Source organism: Lacerta agilis, chromosome 17, assembly GCF_009819535.1.
Source record: "Lacerta agilis isolate rLacAgi1 chromosome 17, rLacAgi1.pri, whole genome shotgun sequence".
In the NCBI taxonomy this organism is placed as follows: Eukaryota; Metazoa; Chordata; class Lepidosauria; order Squamata; family Lacertidae; genus Lacerta; species Lacerta agilis.
In genome coordinates, this window is record NC_046328.1 from 10,571,939 (window position 1) to 10,590,742 (window position 18,804).

General features: G+C 43.0%; 1 protein-coding gene across 3 annotated transcripts in view; it reads right to left on the reverse strand.

Annotated features, from left to right (window-relative positions):
- TANGO2 (transport and golgi organization 2 homolog) overlaps positions 1–18,804 on the reverse strand; it is an 81,997-nt gene that overhangs the window by 37,537 nt on the left and 25,656 nt on the right. For all 3 annotated transcript variants that reach the window (XM_033174493.1, XM_033174494.1, XM_033174495.1), the window contains exons 2-3: positions 12,858–12,980; positions 2,837–2,925 (exon numbers count right to left, since the gene is read on the reverse strand). In XM_033174493.1, coding sequence (XP_033030384.1) covers positions 2,837–2,925; positions 12,858–12,913 — 145 coding nt within the window. In that variant the 5' untranslated portion in view covers positions 12,914–12,980. The remainder of the gene's footprint in view (positions 1–2,836; positions 2,926–12,857; positions 12,981–18,804) is intronic.

Here is an 18,804-nt window from a genome sequence, read left to right on the forward strand (position 1 = left end):
CAGTTTGCCGCTGATTTTAATTTTTTGAATGCTTCAACTTACTGTTTTTCATTGCTTTTATTGAACATTTTATCGTTTCATCTTTTTCGTAGTCTGTGCGGGGGTTAGCTCGTTTGTTTTACATTCAAGCAGTGTGCAAATTTTATGAAATTTTAAAAAATTCATAGTAACAACAATAATAAAATAAGTAGCATTTTAAAAAAAATCTAAAAGGTCTCTGTGGTCTCTGTTCAAGAGCCTCATACTTTCATATCTTCCAACATTTCAGATGTGAAAACATGAGGCACATGCTCAGTTCCAGGGTTGAGAGTGTTCCTTGGAAGAACACTGCCTGATTTGGCTCTCAGTGGGTTTTCCAAAAATGAAGTGTCCCAGGAGGTAGGTTAGGGCTGAAAGGTAGTGACTGGCCCAAGGTTACCTAGTGAGGAGTAATGGATGAACAGAGACCTGAACCTGAGTTTTCCCCAGTCCTACTCTAAGCCAGCCTTTCTCAATCATGGATTCTCATAGTCCCTAGCTTCCCTACCCACTGGTTCTGCTAACAACATCTGGGAACCCAGGGTTGAGAAAGGCTGCTCTAATCCAAGGGTGAGGAACCCCAGGCCTGGGGGCTAAATAGAGCCTTCAAGGCCTCTCTGTCTGGCCTTTGGGACCCTTCTTAGGCCACACCTCCCCCCCCCCCAGCCATACCCCTCACTGCCTCTGCTTTCAGCCCTCCTTGAGTTCTGCCTTTTCGCAAACATCTCCCATTATCCTGGACCATTGGTTATGCTGACTGGGGGTGATGGGTGTTCATGGAATCAAATAACTGTGGGAAGGGACAGCAAGAGTTCTCTAGTTCAACCCCCTGCAATGCAGGAATCTCAACTAAAGCGTGAACGACAGATGGCCACCAGGCCTCTGCTTAAAAACCTCCAATAAAAGAGAGTCCACTGCCTCCGGAGGGAGTTGGTTCCACTGTTGAACAGCTCTTACTGTCAGAAATTTCTTCCTCATGTTTAGCTGGAATCTCCTTTCTTGTAATTTGAATCCACTGGTTTGGGTCCTACCCTCTAGATATTTGAGTACAGCTATCCTGTCTCCTCTCAGTCTCTTCTTTCCAGGCTAAACATACCCCAGCTCCTTCAACCGTTCCTCATAAGGTTTAGTTTCCAGGCCCTTGATCACCTTAGTTGCCCTCCGCTGCACACATTCCAGATTGTCAATATCCTTCTTAAATTGCGGCCTCCAGAAACAGCAGCATCTGGACACCCAATGGTTTCCCATCCCAGTGGTAGAGGAAGGGCAGAATGATCTTCCCCTCTGCCCTCTGCCAACCTGCTGCATTTCCATGCTGGTTGTGGAGGAAAGCAAAGTGGGTTCCCCCATAGAATGATTCATTCTTCCTTCCTTCCTCTGCCAGCTCTGCTCATTCATCCGCATGGAGTTCCCTGTTGCCTATGGGCTACCAGGCAAGTAAATACAAGGCTGCATAAAGGCAAAATTGATGCAAAACCATTTTACTGCACTTTCCACACCGGCCCCCCACCGGCCCAGTATGTCTGGTTTTATTTGAGACAAAAAAGGCAGGTGTTATTAATTCAAAGGGTGTTATTCACACAATAAATGAAACCTAGACCACTAACACCCTTGAGAATATTTCAAGGCACTATTGCCTCAAAAATAAAGGAAAAAGAAAAAGAAAAATAGGCAGGGAAAAGCTTAAACAGGACAACAACAACAACACATGAAAAAGTGGGTTCAGCATCTCCCCACTTTGCTACAGCCTGCTGCTTGGTTAAAATTCAGATTTCAGCATCAAAGTGTACCACTCCACACACACACCCTTTGCATTTGTATAAAAATGGGGATGGGGAAGTTTGCAGCATACCCTGCAAGAATTTGGAATGAGTGAGAGACTTTCAGAAAGTAAAAGGGACTGCAGTGCAGAGAGAGTGATTTATCCTTACAATTCTTCTTGCCAATGACAACAACATCAAGCATAAGAGAAAAATCTTTGCACCGTCAAAAGATTTTAAAGCTATGCTTTGCCTGCCTGTGTCTCATTTTTATTTATGTGCCTAGCGAGGCTTATGCTTCAGTTTGGCTAGGCAGAGAAAAGATGTTTTTGGTTTTCTTTGAAAGAGAGACAGAGCATTAAGTGGACAAAAAGGTTGGTTAACTTTTTAAAATGTCACCAGGTAGAAGGTTGGTAGAGTCGCTTTCAGTAAATTACAAACTGACAAAAGGCAAACAACAACACACTTTCTCTTTAACCCCAAGCTATTAAACTATTTTTTGAAGACACTTGTCTCCTGGCCAAAACTGTACGCTTGAAAAATGGGATATCGGACCACATTTATGGGAGAGCAAAATGCATTTCTGTTAGATTTAACTATGGCTCAAATCACTCGATTTCAGGTGTCAAATTAAAACACTTCTGAAAGTTGTAAAAACAAAGACAAACCACCACAACCACAACCACCAGCAATAAAAGCAACATTTCAGAAGACCTCGTCTGTAATAAGAATGCAGGGGTCTTTGAGAGGTACCTGAAATATCACATCACAGCCCAACTTTTGCCCATTCCAAAACCCACTTCACATAGATTTACTGTCAAAAGCAAAGAGAGAGAGAAATTAGCACCAGCATGGTTTAGTGATTAAAGTTTTGGACTAGAACCTGGGAGACCTGGGTTCAAATCCTCCAGCTCAGCCTTGAAACTCACTGAGTGATCTTAGGACAGTCACCATCTCTTAGCTTAACCTATCTCACAGGGTTGTTGTGAGGATGAAAGGGGAGAGGGAGGACAATAAACACAATATATTAATAATTACTCAAGGAGAGTGTTACATACCGCTGAGGATCTCATTGCTGCCGTCCCAGAAGTCAGCTGATTTTGACGGTCTGTGATAAAATTCATCTCTGTTAGCTGCTAGGATAAGCCTGGAGGACAAGAACAGGAAAGCATGGCTGCCATGGATAATGTGAACCATGTTAGAAATAGGAGAACTGTTGGCCCACCTAGAGGATCCTTCAACAATACAGTGGTACCTTGGTTCTCAAACGCCTTGGTACTCAAACAACCTGGACCCCAAACGCTGCAAACCCAGAAGTGAGTGTTCCAGTTTGCGAACTTTTTTTGGAAGCCGAACATGGTCCGTTTTGAGTGTTACGCTTCTGATTTGAGTGCCACACTACCGTTTTGAGTGCCACACTTCCATTTTGAGTGTTATGCTAAGGCCTGTCTGTTTTTGCTATTTATTTTGAATTTTTGTTTTTGTGGCTCTTTTTTGTGACTGTGTGGAACCCAGTTCAGCTACCGCTTGATTGTGTGACTGTAGTACATTGTTTGTTGCTTTCGTTTTATGGATCCATGGTCTCGTTAGTAAAATTAGTAAAATTCATGTTAAATTGCTGTTTTAGGGGTTGCTTTTAAAAGTCTGGAACGGATTAATCCATTTTGCATTACCTTCTATGGGAAAACGCACCTTGGTTTTGGAACGCTTTGGTTTTGGAACGGATTACGTTTGAGAACCAAGGTACCACTGTATGCAAAATAAACAACAATAAAATCCCACTGCATTTCCATCAAAAGACATTGCACATGGCAATGGTCCAACAGCTTCTTATAAGAGGGAAACACTGCTGACCCATAAAATCAGTCTATCATGGAGGAAGGACAGGACAGGGACTGCCTCTCATGCAATGCTAAACCATGGCTTAGTGCTATGCAGACAAGCCCTAGTGAGATCCAGCAAAGCAAACCATAGGTTATGAAGCTGGCTTGCTCAATCAAACGTTATATGCTAGGATGCCTGGTTTGCACTAATGTTAAGCAAACAGCAAAGGAAACTGGTAGAAATTCTCCTCCTCCTGGGGAAGGGAGAGCACATACCTGATGTTTAGCTTGGGCTCAGTAAGTCTCATCCACGATTCACTCAACTATGGCCTAGTGCTACATGTGAACTAGTCCTGTCCTTCCTGCTGGGCTCCTTAAGGTATGCTCGCACAGTTTGCTCCATTGACAACTGGCTGAACTGGATTGCAGGTAGGCTTTGCAAACAAAAGCCAGGGTATACTTGAACCCACACAGCCTAAATGAAAGAGCTGTTACTGCTGCAAATCAACATTATCCAAAATCCTAAGAGTCATCAATCATGGACCACAGATGTTTTGATGATGGAAACAGAGGCAACACTTGAGGAAGATGGGGTGGGGGGTGGGGAGAAGTTGCCCCTTGGCTTGTGTGTCAAGTCTCCAGGCGTAATACAAGTGGGTGGGTGCAGGGGGACGGAGCCAATTTTGCTTCATGTTTTACTGGTTCGATTATCATATTTTACCACTTTTGAATTTTATAGGAAGAGCAATATATAAATAAGTGATTATTCTTCAGGGGCACCTTTATCATCCTCTGGCTAGCTGATTGGTTGTACACAATGAATGATTATTCCTGTTAACAAACGAAATGGCCTGTGTTCAATGCGTAAGTACCAAAAGGCAGGTGCGCACGCACACACACACGCACACACACACACACACACACACACACACAGAGACAAACAGAGAAAATATAGCATTTATTTGAAAGACAGGCATTCCAACTAGCAGCTTCAGGTGGGAAGCAGCAAAGCCCATGTCATCTATTCAGCTGGGATCAGTTGCTATTTGTTTTTGTTGTTTTTTTAATAAAAAATTATTAGTTTTCCACATTAAACAACAAATCACAACAAATCACACAAATACAAAAGGAAAAAACTGAAAATAAACATTGAAAAGAAAGAAAACTTATACATACCTAAAACACGAACACTGGAACACTAAATGCTTAATGTTTAAATCTAATTTCAAATCTTATATGCGGACTTGCCCCGTTCTCTCAACTGCGTTCAGTACTAATTTACTTTAGTAACTTTATAACTATTTTCCCATCATTCATCATTATTCTTATTACAGTTTCAAAAAACCAACTTATCTCATATAAGGGATCAGTTGCTATTTGGCTCCTCTCCTCCCAGAACTGCCATCTCCCCATGCTACTCTACTAGGTCATTATGGGCTTGTTCACACATTAACACGGAACACAGGTGCAAGGTCTCTCCACACATGTACACACGTGAAAGGTTGTGTGTACTGGTTGATTGTACAATTGCTGAATGTTGCCTGTAAACAACCAAACGAGTGTGCAGCTCAACTACCCACATACACAGATTGTACACTTGCTGAATGCACCATATGAGCAGCCATTTCCCTACGGAAAAAGAAATAAAGCAAGAGGGGTATCGACAAGAGCAGTCTTCTCCAACTTGGTGACCTCCAGATGTTCTTGGACTCCAACTCCTATCAGTCCTAGCCTGCATGACCACCCAGTGGTCCATGGATGATGGGAGCTCTAGCCCAACAGCATCTGGCACACCATGGGTTCCCCATCTCTGCATTAGGGGGTTGGAGGATGTGACAACACCGCTCCTAAGCACTTGGTGAATAAAAGGAGGTCTTTTAATAGGAAGAGAGACTGCAAGAGGTCATGTGGCAATTCAATATGCAGCTGAACCCATATGACACCTAGAGTCAGGTAGAAGGGTCATTTCTCTTGAAGGCATACAGAAACACAATTTTTTGAATTCATAAACCAAGGAAGAGGATAGCATAAGAGCAGTCGATATGGGCAGCAAGCCTCCAAGGAGCACAGAATCCATATATTTCAGCTCTTTGAGCTCCAACTTTCACTCAACTACTAAAGCAGAGAAGGATGCTTTGGGTATTTGCTTTTGGAGTTCATTCTAATGCCCACTGGAAGAGCAGTCGGCTTCTCACCGTTATTGATGGAGCAGATCTAAAAAGTTCAGAAAGCCACAAGCCACTCCTTTAAATAAAAGCACAAAACATAATAAAAAGTCCCTATAATCTCCTTTAAAGAGTTTTCAGAAGTCTGTGTGTGTGTGTGCGCACGCTTGTATAGTCTACCACCAAAATCTCACAGCCCATCCACAATGAAGTTGCCTTGTATAAATATATACAGTTAAACCTCAAGCATAATGGAAATATGTATCATGTAGCTCAATATTAGCAGTTAATCAGAACCAACCATCAAGGTCTTCTAAATATATTATGCACAAACAGATACAGCTTTGGCTTGTAGTTAGGAAACTGTTCTTAGCTATCAACATAATTCAGTGTGACAGGAACGGCAGCAGCCTGATGACAGAAATAGTTTTCGGTAATGTGCCATGATGAGGATGTAGCTCAGGGATTTACTTCCTGTGTATCATCTCCCAATCTAGCCACAGCCATGTAAAGGCACCCATAGCCCAGTCTTAGGAACACCCATGGCCATAACTAGCAACACTACTTTCTGGTCTTTCTTCCCCAAATGGTCATCAGTCCTTGCTTGGAGCTGATGGCCAGGCCTATCAGAACTACAGAAGCTCCTACCAAGATGGAGGATTGGCCCTATCATTGGGCAAATTGGAACAGCCGCCACATTCAACAGATGTGTGTGCTGGGTGGTGGTGGCGGTGGCGGCTGTACCAACAGCTCTCTCCCTTCTCCCCAACACAGACAGATCAGGCACCACAAGTACTTACTTACAGGTAGATGCAGCCAAAAAAGTGGGGAAGAGTGTGTAAACCCAGAGGATGCACTCTACCTTATAGGAAATAGTTATGCCAGAACAGAAAGAAACAGAAAAAGACAGTCTTTTTTTCTCTTTTCTTGTTAAGCTACCTTTTGTTAAAATCTTACAAAATAATAATAATATGCATACATATACATATACATTTAATATACACATACACATACGAAATAGTTATCTCTGCCCCACCTCAGTTATTTGGGTTTGGGGAGTTTGTATCTAAAAGTAAAAGGTAAAGGACCCCTGGACAGTTAAGTCCAGTCAAAGGTGACTATGGGGTTGTGGCACTCGTCTCGCTTTCAGGTCGAGGGAGCCGGCGTTTGTCCACAGACAGCTTTCTGGGTCATGTGGCCAGCATGACTAAACTGCTTCTGGTGCAACGGAACACCGTGACGGAAACCAGAGCACACAGAAATGCCATTTACCTTCCCGCCGCAGCGATACCTATTTATCTACTTGCACTGGCGTGCTTTCGAACTGCTAGGTTGGCAGGAGCTGGGACAGAGCCACGGGATCCCACTCTGTCGCGGGGATTCAAACCGCTGACCTTCCAATCGGCAAGCCCAAGAGGCTCAGTGGTTTAGACTACAGCGCCACCAGCGTCCCAGTTTGTATCTAAGGTCCTTTGGGAAGAGGCTGCAAGGTAATGAGGATTCTGTTTGCTCCATCTACTGATATGAAATTAAAAGCAGGGATAGGGAGCCTGCAGCCTTCCTGTTGGATTAGTTTTCATCTTTCCTTCACTACTGACCATGCTGGCTGGGGCTGATGGAAGTTGGGAGTCCAACAGCCTCTGGTGGGTCTCAGGTTCCCCACCCCACCCCTTTTAAAGCCAATTCTGTGCATGTTCAGGGGGTACTATGCACCTTTTGCTGCTCTCCCTTAGGTAGCAAAACGTCTCAAGTCAGCCCTGTAAAGACAGGAGGACTGCTTCGCTGAAAACCAGAGCACCGTTCATGTAATTGGAGAAGTGGATAGCAGTTATTGCCCACTCTCAGTTTTACGACCAAGCGGTAACATTCGTTTTTAATCAATATGCAATATTTTATCCTGTGTAGGAAGGTTTCAGGATTGCAGTTTTTTTCTGAAAGACACAGTAGGTTGGATCCAGATTACGTTATCTGAAATGAATGGGACCAGTTAGGAATGACTGGGGCTTTATCTGTGCCATGCATTTAAAACTCTACTATGCCACAAAAAATTGTTGCTTCCCTCCAAGGGTCCTGGGAACTTGAGCTTGTTAAGAGTCCTGTGAGTTGTTGGGACACCCCCTATTCCCAGGAAACTATGGGAATTCTAGCTCCACAAGGAGAATAGGGGTGTCCTAACAACTCTCAGCATCTAAAGGGGATAAAATGGTATAGCAGTGCTTTAAATATATGGTGCGGATGTGGGCCTAAGGGATTTCAATGGGGACTAACTTAAGTCTTTCTCCAACCCAATGTTCCAAAGGAACATACGGGCTGGGTGCTAAATGAGAGGAAAGAACCTTCTTTCATCCACTTGAGCAATGAAGTATACATTAAAAAGGTATTCAGATTTAATGCAAGAAGTTAGTCAAGAAACACCAACATTTAAGGGTGACCTCTGAAGCAGTCTGCTTTCTTAAGCCAATTAGTTATAATATATTTGGTCATTATGAAGTAATTTTGATGATCTAGAAGGGACTATAAAAGCTGACATTAATTCATAGGAAGAGAGGGCTTTGGCTACAATGGCTACACACTTCTAATCAATGATCTACACTAGTTTTACGTTCAGTGGAGTATCTTTAATCTCAATTACTGCTTGGTTTCATAATGCATACATCACAGACTCAAGGGCTTCTGCAGTTTCGCATCCCCCAAGCATTACATCCAAAGGGAAATGTTTTTTGGGGGCTCTGATTGATATGAGTTTGTCTTTCACTATGGAGAAGAAGAAGAAGAGTTTGGATTTGATATCCCGCTTTATCACTACCCGAAGGAGTCTCAAAGTGGCTAACAATCTCCTTTCACTTCCTCCACCACAACAAACACTCTGTGAGGTGAATGGGGCTGAGAGACTTCAGAGAAGTGTGACTAGCCCAAGGTCACCCAGCAGCTGCATGTGGAGGAGTGGGGACGCGAACTCGGTTCACCAGATTACAAGTCCACCGCTCTTAACCACTACACCACGCTGGAGAAAGGGAGAAACCTGCCCACAGGCACTGCTCACGAGTGGTCATTATAGAATTAGCAAGATTTGTCCACCTATGTTTTGGTGGAATGGAAAACTGGAGAAAACTGCTTATGCAAGTGAAGCAAAATTCCAAGTACAGGCAACATGCACAAGATGTTTGCTGGTGCTTCAGACTGGCACTGATATTTGCCAGGTTCATTAGAACAATTCAATATACAGTTGTACCTTGGAAGCCGAATGCCTTGCCATTCAAACGTTTTGACTCCCAAACACCGCAAACCCGGAAGTGAGTGTTCCAGTTTGTGAACCTTCTTTGGAACCCGAACGTCCGACATGACTTCTGCAGCTTCCGATTGGCTACAGAACCTTCCTACAGCCAATCTGAAGCCGCGCCTTGGTTTCCAAACATCTTGGAAGTCGAATGGACTTCCGGAATGGATTCCGTTCAACTTCTGAGATACTACTGTACAAGGCCACACCTACCTTTGCATACTGGTGGGCTGGCACCCTGCACCTCTTTGGAATCACCTGAAATTCCACTTGTTTATTGTATGTAATGGCATAGTTCAGGCATCAGGGCCAAGCTACGGTTTAGTTGTTATGAATAAGCTTTATGCTTACATGCTCCTTCTTCTTCCTTCCATCCAGTTCACTCGCTTATTTCCTGGACTGAGCAAACCACAGTTTGTGGCAATGGCCAAATCAGACAAACTTTGGTTTGGACAACCCTGAATTAGAACCCCATTTCAAACCGTGCCTTCTAATACTAGTTTAAAAGTGAACAGGATGTAAAAGAGCAAATTAAAGTAGGCAAGGCAAGGGAACCCATGAGCCTGAAACTCAAAGACCACAGTCAAAACAGGGCCGTTATATCTGCACTGGGGCTGTGTTTAATTCCTGAATGTCTGCTAGCCTAGTGTTTTTCAACCACTGTTCCGCGGCACACTAGTGTGCCGCGAGATGTTGCCTGGTGTGCCGTGGGAAAAATTGAAAAATTACTTTATATATAGTCAATATAGGCACAGAGTTAATTTTTTTAACATTTTCTAATGGTGGTGTGCCTCGTGATTTTTTTCATGAAACAAGTGTGCCTTTGCCCAAAAAATGTTGAAAAACACTGTGCTAGCCACAATGCAACCTAGAAACTAAACTTCTTAAATTGGGTGTGTGGATGCAAGGTTCTAAATTCATACTTTATTAGAATACCTTACTTCTTTCTTTCAAAGTCTCCATATTGGAGAACAGCAGAAGTGCTCTTCTCCAAATAAATTATACAGGACCCTAAAAATAGCTACATAACCTCAACTGTGTTAAGATTTATGTAACTTCTTAATGTGGGGGCAGAGAGATGGAAGCATGAGAAATCATTCCATTGAAGCAATTTCCTGTGATATAATTCAGTTCCATAAAAAGATTATGAGATTATGGCTCTGAAAGCTAAAACCTGTATTTACAAAAAGTAGCAATTTGTATTTCAAAAATGAGATTTATAAATCTTTGTGTGTGTGTGTGTGTGTGTGTGTGTGTGAGAGAGAGAGAGAGAGAGAGATAGAGAGAGAGATGTTTAAATGGAAAACATTTATACACAATATGGAAGAAGTATATTGGAAAAACCTGGTTTTGGAGGAATCTCATGCCTAAACCCTAGCTACAAGACATAGCCAGCTGTCCACTACCACAAACTCCAGCTATCTGCCCTGATTTTTGCCTTTTGGGTGGGGACTTCCTAATATTGCATTAGTATGAGATGCTGGCATGGTCATCATAGAAACACAGGAGGTTATCGTCAAAGAAACACAGGAAGTCAGACCACTGGTCTATGTAGCTTAGCATCATCGAAGGTGACTGGCAGCAGCACTCCAGAGTTTCCAACAGGGGTCTTTTCCAGCCCTACCTGGTTTGCCAGGGACTGAACCAGAGACCTTTGGCATGCAAAGGTTATGTCCTACCACTGAGCCATATATATGGCCCTATGCCCAAATAAGATTCTGGCTCCAAAGAAAGGTTCATTCTCACAGCAGGTAAGTACTTGCATCTGATTTCTGTCACACACATAAGGGTGTGTGGGTGTGCATGAACATTCAAGGTGCCATGCAGTGCACAGCCTCTATAGATCCTGACCATAGTATATGGTCTTGGAAACCAGCATGTTCTAAGATGATGTGCCAATACATTTTATCCCATAGGCTTGTTTTACAGCTGAGCAGTAAGTGGAAGAAAAATGACACTCTGTGCTCAGTGTCTATTTTTACAGGTGGTACACACTTCTTTCATGCTGTTTTAAATCTAGTGAATATGATGATAAACCCAGTTAGTATAAAAGAACAAAAAAATAAATAAAGAGATGTTCATGTTACGCGTTATTTTGCAAACTGTATTGTTCTGCCCCTTTGCTTTGTTCTCCCCCTGTGATTTACCATGCTGATGTAGCCTCGACCAAGTTTCTTTCTATTCTTCAAATTCAGGATTTGCTTGTACATTTGTCATTTTTCTTGCTGTCTCTGTTATTTAGTATTTTCGTATGGTTCCCAAGTATTTTACCCTTCATTAATCTCACAAGTTTTGTTTACAATGCCAGTACTGTATCTTTTTTCTTTCCTATGTGCATGACAAATTGATGAAGGATGCTGCTCAATACTTTTATTTATTTATTTTAACAACAACAACAACAACAAAAACGCAGCTTAACATTAAAATACCAAGGCAGTGGGAGAAAAGAGGGTGGTGGAAATAATGTGGTTACTGCTGGGAGGTGGAGAGAATGGAGAGGAGACTGTGGTTCAATGGGGCAGGGCATCTAGCTCCTCCTCCTTTGTGGGAAAGGAAGCCAACAGAGGCTAATTTAATTTCACATGGGGTCTGAACTGGCAGTGATGGACTAGGAACGAGACCATGGGTTTGTAGCAGACAGCCTGGCGAAGATGTTGACCCAGTGTGCTGCAGCAGTGGGAAAGGCAAAGTCCATGCTAGGGAGGATCGTTAGGAAAGGAACCGGAAACGAAACTGCCAGTATCACAATGCTGTTATACCAATCTATGGTGCCAAAGCATCTAGGATACTGTTTACAGTCCTGGTCACCCTCACCTCGAAAAGAATATTGTAGAGTCAGGAAAGGGTTAAGAAAGGGGCAATGCTCAAGGGGATGGAGCAATTCCCCTATGAGGAAAGGTTGCAGTGTTTGGGACTTTTTCGTTTAGGGGAAAAATTCGGGTAAGAGGGGATATGGAAATAGAGGGCTTTTAAAGAAGGTTAGACAAATTAATGGAAAGGAGGGATCTATTGAAGGCTACTAGCCATGGGGGTTATGCTCTGCCTCCACCGTTAAGAGGCAATAACGCTTCTGAATACCAGTTGCTGAAAAAACACAGGAAGGGTTTCTTGGGTCCTGCTTGCGGGTTTCCCATAGGCATCTGGTTGGCCACTGTGACAACAGGATGCTTGACTAGATGATCCATTGGCCCAAACCAGCAGCTTTCCTTATGCAGGGAGGCAGCAGGATTGTGCCCACCCCCTCTAGGCCAGCTCCCCCTCTTGCATAAGACTCACAGGGTACAGTACAACAGGCCTGGCGCTGCAGGGGGAAATGAGGATCGGATGGTGACAAAGGATCCTATGACAGGAGCCCTAAATGCATTGGACTTTGCAACCGCTACATGTGGCATTCGGCATTTGAAAGTTAATTAGCTCAGGAGCCATCAGGCAGAGAGGTGGGTGGGTGCAATCCTGCTGACCCACGAGGCACTGAGCATATGCACGTTAAATTTGTGAAGAGGACTCTAGCTCTCCCTTTCATATTTCATAGGAAATATGAAAACGGGTGCAAACGACAATGCTCTGCCGATTCCATTCTACCTTTTCCTAGGCGCCAGGAAAAAAAGGGAGAGGGAGAGGCGGATGGAGGGGGGTGTTCTCTTTACGGCATTGGTTTTCGATTTAGGAGACAAATAGGAGGTTAGATTAAGGTTACAAACAGCACAGCAAAGCCAGCACAGCGAGCAATCCCATGAATAGCGTTACATATCCCAGCAGCTACAGCAGCAAAACATTTAGATAAGAGACTAATATAACCAGAGTTGAAAATTACCTGTATGCATTTTTGGAAACAGGTCGCGGGTCAAACTTAAAGAACAGAATGCACATGAGTAACTGAGGGGGAGAAGTTGTGCTTCTTCCAGAGAGGGTCAGTGAAGGGTCATACTGCAGCAGCCTGCAAATGAAACATATGCAATGAAGGACCAATCCGACTTGGAAATTTACAAAGAGACAGTCCTCGGTTCTCAGCTGGAGTTCAGAGTTCCCACTGTTCTCATTAGCAGTGCTCCATTCTGAAATTAAGAGGGCTGCAGAGGTGCATATTTTTTCCGTCTTAGTGACTCATGTATAAGCATGTCTCTGAAAAGATGGGTCTTTGGCACTGCCTAGGTTTTAAATGGGAATTTAAAGTTCAGAGGAGGAAAGCTTGCAGACCGTTACTATTTTGGGGCGGGATGCAATCACATACAGGCAAATTCGGGTTACACAATTATAGTTGATTGGGAGGTCTGGTGCAACAAACCTGCTTCCCCCAAAGTTTGGACTTTTTAAAATAAAGTGAGGGCAGGGCAAAATGCACCCACAGGTAAGGCTTGCTTTGGTGCAACACCATCTAACCTCCTCGCAAACCTATCGGAACAAATGCTCAATAGGCGTCCGCAATGTACTGAAACACCTAAAAGCAACTAGACGCAAAGGCTTGGTTTAGACCAGATTTCTCTAACCTGGTGCCTTCCAGTTCTTTCAAAAAACAATCCCCATCATTCCTGGCCATTGGTCATGCTGGCTGGGGCTGATGGGAATTGCAAGCCCAAAGCACAGGGTAAGCACCAGAACTGGGGACGGTTGGTTTAGTTAATCATCCAAGTCTTATTTTGGAACCTTGCGTTCACGCACTCTTTTCTCCTCCACTGGCATGTTCCAAATCCCCCCCCTTTTCTAATTTTGTTCAAGCCATGGCTTTACTTCCAAACCAAAACTGAAAACTCAGATCAAGCCACGGGTGACGGTTTCCAATTCTGCCCTAGAGAAGAAGGATAGCTTGCCCGATTCAAGCGACTTGACAAACTGCATCTCTTGAAACTACGAAGAATGGGAGCAAATCACCTTGCGCGAAGAGGAATGGGAGCCTGAGGTTCGTTCTGGCTCCTCCAAACCATGGAGGACCAGGCAGCTGTACCAGTTGGGAATGATGGGAGTTGTAGTCTAAAACCCCAGACTGTGGAATGCTCTCCCCAGAGAGGCTTGCCTGGCACCATCAGTACATGTTTTTAGACACCAGGGTAAAACATTCCTCTTTACCCAGGCCGATGGCTATTAAATAATCTACAACCTGTGAAAGTGTGGGGGACTATTTATTATTTTATTATTATTATTATTATTATTATTATTATTATTATTATTATTATTATTATTATTTTACTATTAGGCTGTCTGCCATTATGTTTTTTATTATGTTTCTTTCACTGATGTTCTGTAATGTGTTTTCTTAATGTTGTACAATGCCCGGGGATCTTCTGATAAGGAGCGGTATATAAATTGAATAAATAAAATAAACAAAACATCTGGAGGACACCAGGTTGATGAAACATAGGGTTATGTGAGAGCACAAGAGGAAGAGGCCATAGCTCAGTAGTAAGGGACGCACTTGGCATACAGACAAACTATAAAGGTTCAACACCTGGCATTTCCATTTTAAGAGGATAAGATATAAGGCAGTGGTTGCCAATGTGCCATCTGGAAGCCCAGTGGTGCCCTTGGGGTCTTCCCCACCTGCGAAGTTTTTGAGCCCCTCTCCCAACCTATTACCTTTTTCTCCCTTGAGAAGCACACAGAATTGCCTGGGAAAACACATATAAGGACTGGAAAGTAATGTGGAAAATGATTGTTGTTAAAAAAAATTGAAGATATGATATTGAGATGTACAAGTTTTGAAGGACTTACTGAACGAAAGATATTGTTCCTGTACTCAAGAGTTGACGCCAGACCAAGACCTGCTAGCCGCTTCTCCAGAAGGAAGAAGCCTCCACCAAAGAAGAAGAAGATTGGCAAAATAAACTTCTGAACTATGCAGGATAAATTAGATAACTTGAAACCCAAGAAAGAAAGGACTTCGAATTTTTAAAAGGGGGTAAATATTGAATGCATATCCTTTGAGCTTTGTGTACAGATTTTTACATTAGTATAACTTTTAAATGTCACTTGTATTAAGATGAAGAAGGTTTAAAATTGGATCATGAAGAAAACGTATAAGGTTTTATGGACGTGCAGTATTAAACAATCAAAACAAGAGGGGGTGGGAAGTCAAGCAAAATTTACTTATAATTTTTCCCCCTTTTACTTCAATTTTTTATTTTGAAAAATTGCTGTTGTTGTTTTTTATTCTTTTATGCTATTTTTGGAAAATTAATAAATTGTTATCAAAAAAAAGAAAAAAAAGAGAAGCACACGGAATCAAAGGAGGAAGTTACAAGAGTGACACTCTTTCTCACTTCCTGTTTCAGCTCTATGTGCTTGTCAAGGCTCAGGTTCAATTTGACTTTTACCCAGATCCCTTGGTGCGGGGGTGGGGGGTGGGGGTGGGGAGGGGAACAAAGTATGTGTGCATATGTGTTTCTGCACTCTTTCTCTCACTCTCTTGAAGGGAGGGGGCAGTTTGATGAAGGGGAAGAGGGAAGTGAGGTGGTGGTGTCCACAATGCTTGCTCAAAAATCCAGGTGTGTCCATGGGTATTAAAAGGTTGCCGACCCCTGCAATAAGGTGACGGAGAAGATCATCTCCCCGAGACCATGAAGGACCGCTGCTGCAAGGCAAAGCAGACAAAATATGGGGCTCAATGGACAAATTGTCTGACCAGGTTTAAGGCAGCTTGCTATCTGCTTAGTGTGCATTTCCTAACACAAAATCCCTACATTTGCAGCCTGCTTAAAAATTTCAGTCACATTTGGATGGCTTGAAAAACATTCTTTTACCTTTTCAAACATTTTCTAGAAAATCCCACTTTGGGGACTGTGTCTGGTAATGAAACTACAGTGTAGCCTTACTTTCCTACCCCACCCCACCCCCCGCACCTGAAAACGGTGATTAGAATGGCAGTAGCTGAACTCCCAAATGTTTCACTGCTACAGACAGACTGCATGTATTAAGGGTTTTCCAGAATGTGGAGATGGCGGTACAGCAGAAAGGCAGATCAATACCTGAACTCTATAACGGCGCTGAATAATTAACTTAACCTTGCCCCAGTGAGTGATGACCAAGGGGTTTTTATTGAAAACAAATTAAATTATTTTTTATGAGCCCAGGAACATTGTTCAAGATAAAGTGATCTTTTCTCATTTCCATGCCACGCTCTGCTTCTAATTCAAGCCCTACATTTCACAGTACCTCGCCAAACCCTCCTACAATATCCCACATTCTTAATTCCAACAGAAGGAAGCCATTTTCTGCAGCATTTCACGCTGGGTTTTTCCCTCCCTTCCTTTTTTTGCTCTTTACCACTAAAAACAGAGTTGCATGTGCAATGCTCATATGAAATCTTAAAACTAATTCAAGCCTGCCAAACCAGCAGCTTGCTGCTGTCAAGCCACAGATCAGCACAATACCGATAGAAGAAGTATCAGTACCCACTGTCAAGGTTCCATAATGTTCAGTTGCCAAAATCCTTAGCTAAGGGCTAAGGATTTGATTTTGTTCAACAATATTTACATACTGCTTAATCAAATAAACTTCTCTTTTTTATTTTTTTTAAATTTCAAAATGCAAGAAAATACAGAAAAGAGAAAGAACAGAAGCAAAAACAAAAACAAACATAAATACAGAAAACATAAATACAAACAAGTCCCACTTCCCTCCCTCACACCCCACGACCCTGTGTTAACTTCCAGCCTTCTTCTTGATTGCGGTTTATATATCTTTAGTTCTTATGTATACCTATATCCATATATTTCCTTTTTTAATCAAGAAAAACTTCTAAGAAGGTTTACATAAAACATTCGTTTGAAAAAAGACAATACAGTCGTACCTTTGATCCCGAATGCCTTGCGAGTCGAACGTTTTGGCTCCCGAACGCTGCAAACCCAGAAGTGAGTGTTCCGGTTTGCGAATGTTCTTTGGAACCCGAACGTCCAACGCAGCTTCTGATTGGCTGCAGGAGCTTCTGCAGCCAATCGGAAGCTGCACCTTGGTTTCCGAACGTTTTGGAAGTCGAACGGACTTCCGGAACGGATTCCGTTCGACTTCTGAGGTACCACTGTAAAACCAAACACTGAAAACGAAACGTTGCAAATATATGAAGTCAGCTGCCCTCTGTCATATTTCTATTCTAGTCATTATTGGGCCTCCAAAATGATCAAGGGGGTGGAGCATCTCCCCTATGAGGGAAGGCTGCAACATTTGGGACTTTTAAGTTTACAGAAAAGGTGAGCAAGAGGGGCTATGATGGAAGTTATAAAATTATGCATGGCATGGGGGAAGAGAAATAAATATTTCTCCCTCTCTCGTGACACTGGTACTCAAGAAAAACATCCAATGGGGCTGAATGTTGGATGATTTAGGACAGATAAAAGAAAGCACTTCTTCATGTAGCAGATACCGTACTTAAAGTATGAAACTCACGGACAGTGATGGCATCCAACTAGGATAACTTTAGAGGAGGATTAGACAATTTCATGAAGGATAAGGCTATCAACGGCTACCAGCCATGATGACTATGCTCTGTCTCCACAGTTTGAGGCGGTAATGAATACCAGTTGCTGGAAAAACCGTAAGAAGGGAGGGAGCTCTTGTGTTCAGGGTCCTGCTTACAGGTTTCCCAAAGGCATCTGGCTGGCCACTGTGAGAACAGGATGCTGGGCTAGATAAGACTTTGGCCAGATTCAGCAAGCTCTTCTTGTGTTATTAAGGGCTCTTCAAGTTGCCAGGCCCCCTTCCCACTGATTGTCTACCAGCTCCATCTGGTACGCAGGCTGAGACCTTACCTACCCACAGACGCTCTAGTTATCTTCCGCTTGGACTACTGCAATGTGCTCTACGTGGGGCTACCTTTGAAGGTGACCCAGAAACTACAACTAATCCAGAATGCGGCAGCTAGACTGGTGACTGGGAGTGGCCACCAAGACCACATAACACCAGTCTGAAAGACCTACATTGGCTCCCAGAACGTTTCTGGGCACAATTCAAAGCATACGGCCTCGGTCCTGTATACCTGAAGTAGCATCTCCACCCCCATCGCTCTGCCCAGACACTCAGGTCCAGCTCCGAGGGCCTTTTAGCAGTTCCCTCACTGCGAGAAGTGAGGTTACGGGGAACCAGGCAGAGGGCTTTCTCGGTAGTGGCGCCTGCCCTGTGGAACGCCCTCCCGTCAGATGGCAGGGAAATAAACAACTATCTGACTTTTAGAAGACATTTGAAGGCAGCCTTGTTTAGGGAAGTTTTAAATGTTTGAAGTTTTATTATGTTTTTAATGCTCTGTTGAAAGCTGCCCAGTGTGGCTGGGGAAACCCAGCCAGATGGGCGGGAGGTATAAATTATTATTATTATTATTATTATTATTATTATTATTATTATTATTATTCTCTGTTGTGAACATTTTCCGCAGCACAACCTACCCAGGACTCGTGGATGACAGTTCATGCATTTCTATTCTACTGTTTAATCATCCTGTATATTGCTTCGCTTCGAAGGCATTGCAACTTGTAAACAGATAACGAAATATTTTCTGCCATTAAAAATCATAACACCATGAAGTCATTTGCTACAAAGAGAGGATGTGATAAAAAAAAATTTTTAAACAAATTTTAAAATACAGGTGGGAAGTCTTAAGGCACTTTGCAAGAAAGTTCTCCTTTTTTGCCACTTTTAACAGCAAAAGGGACTTCTGGGCCTTGCTTTCGCCAAATGCAGCAGATAACAAGCACCTGCAAACTACTGCCCTCTACTGTCAAGTGCCACGGTTTCCTTTATCAAACGGCCTTTGAGAATACGCTGGGGAGCCATGAAGC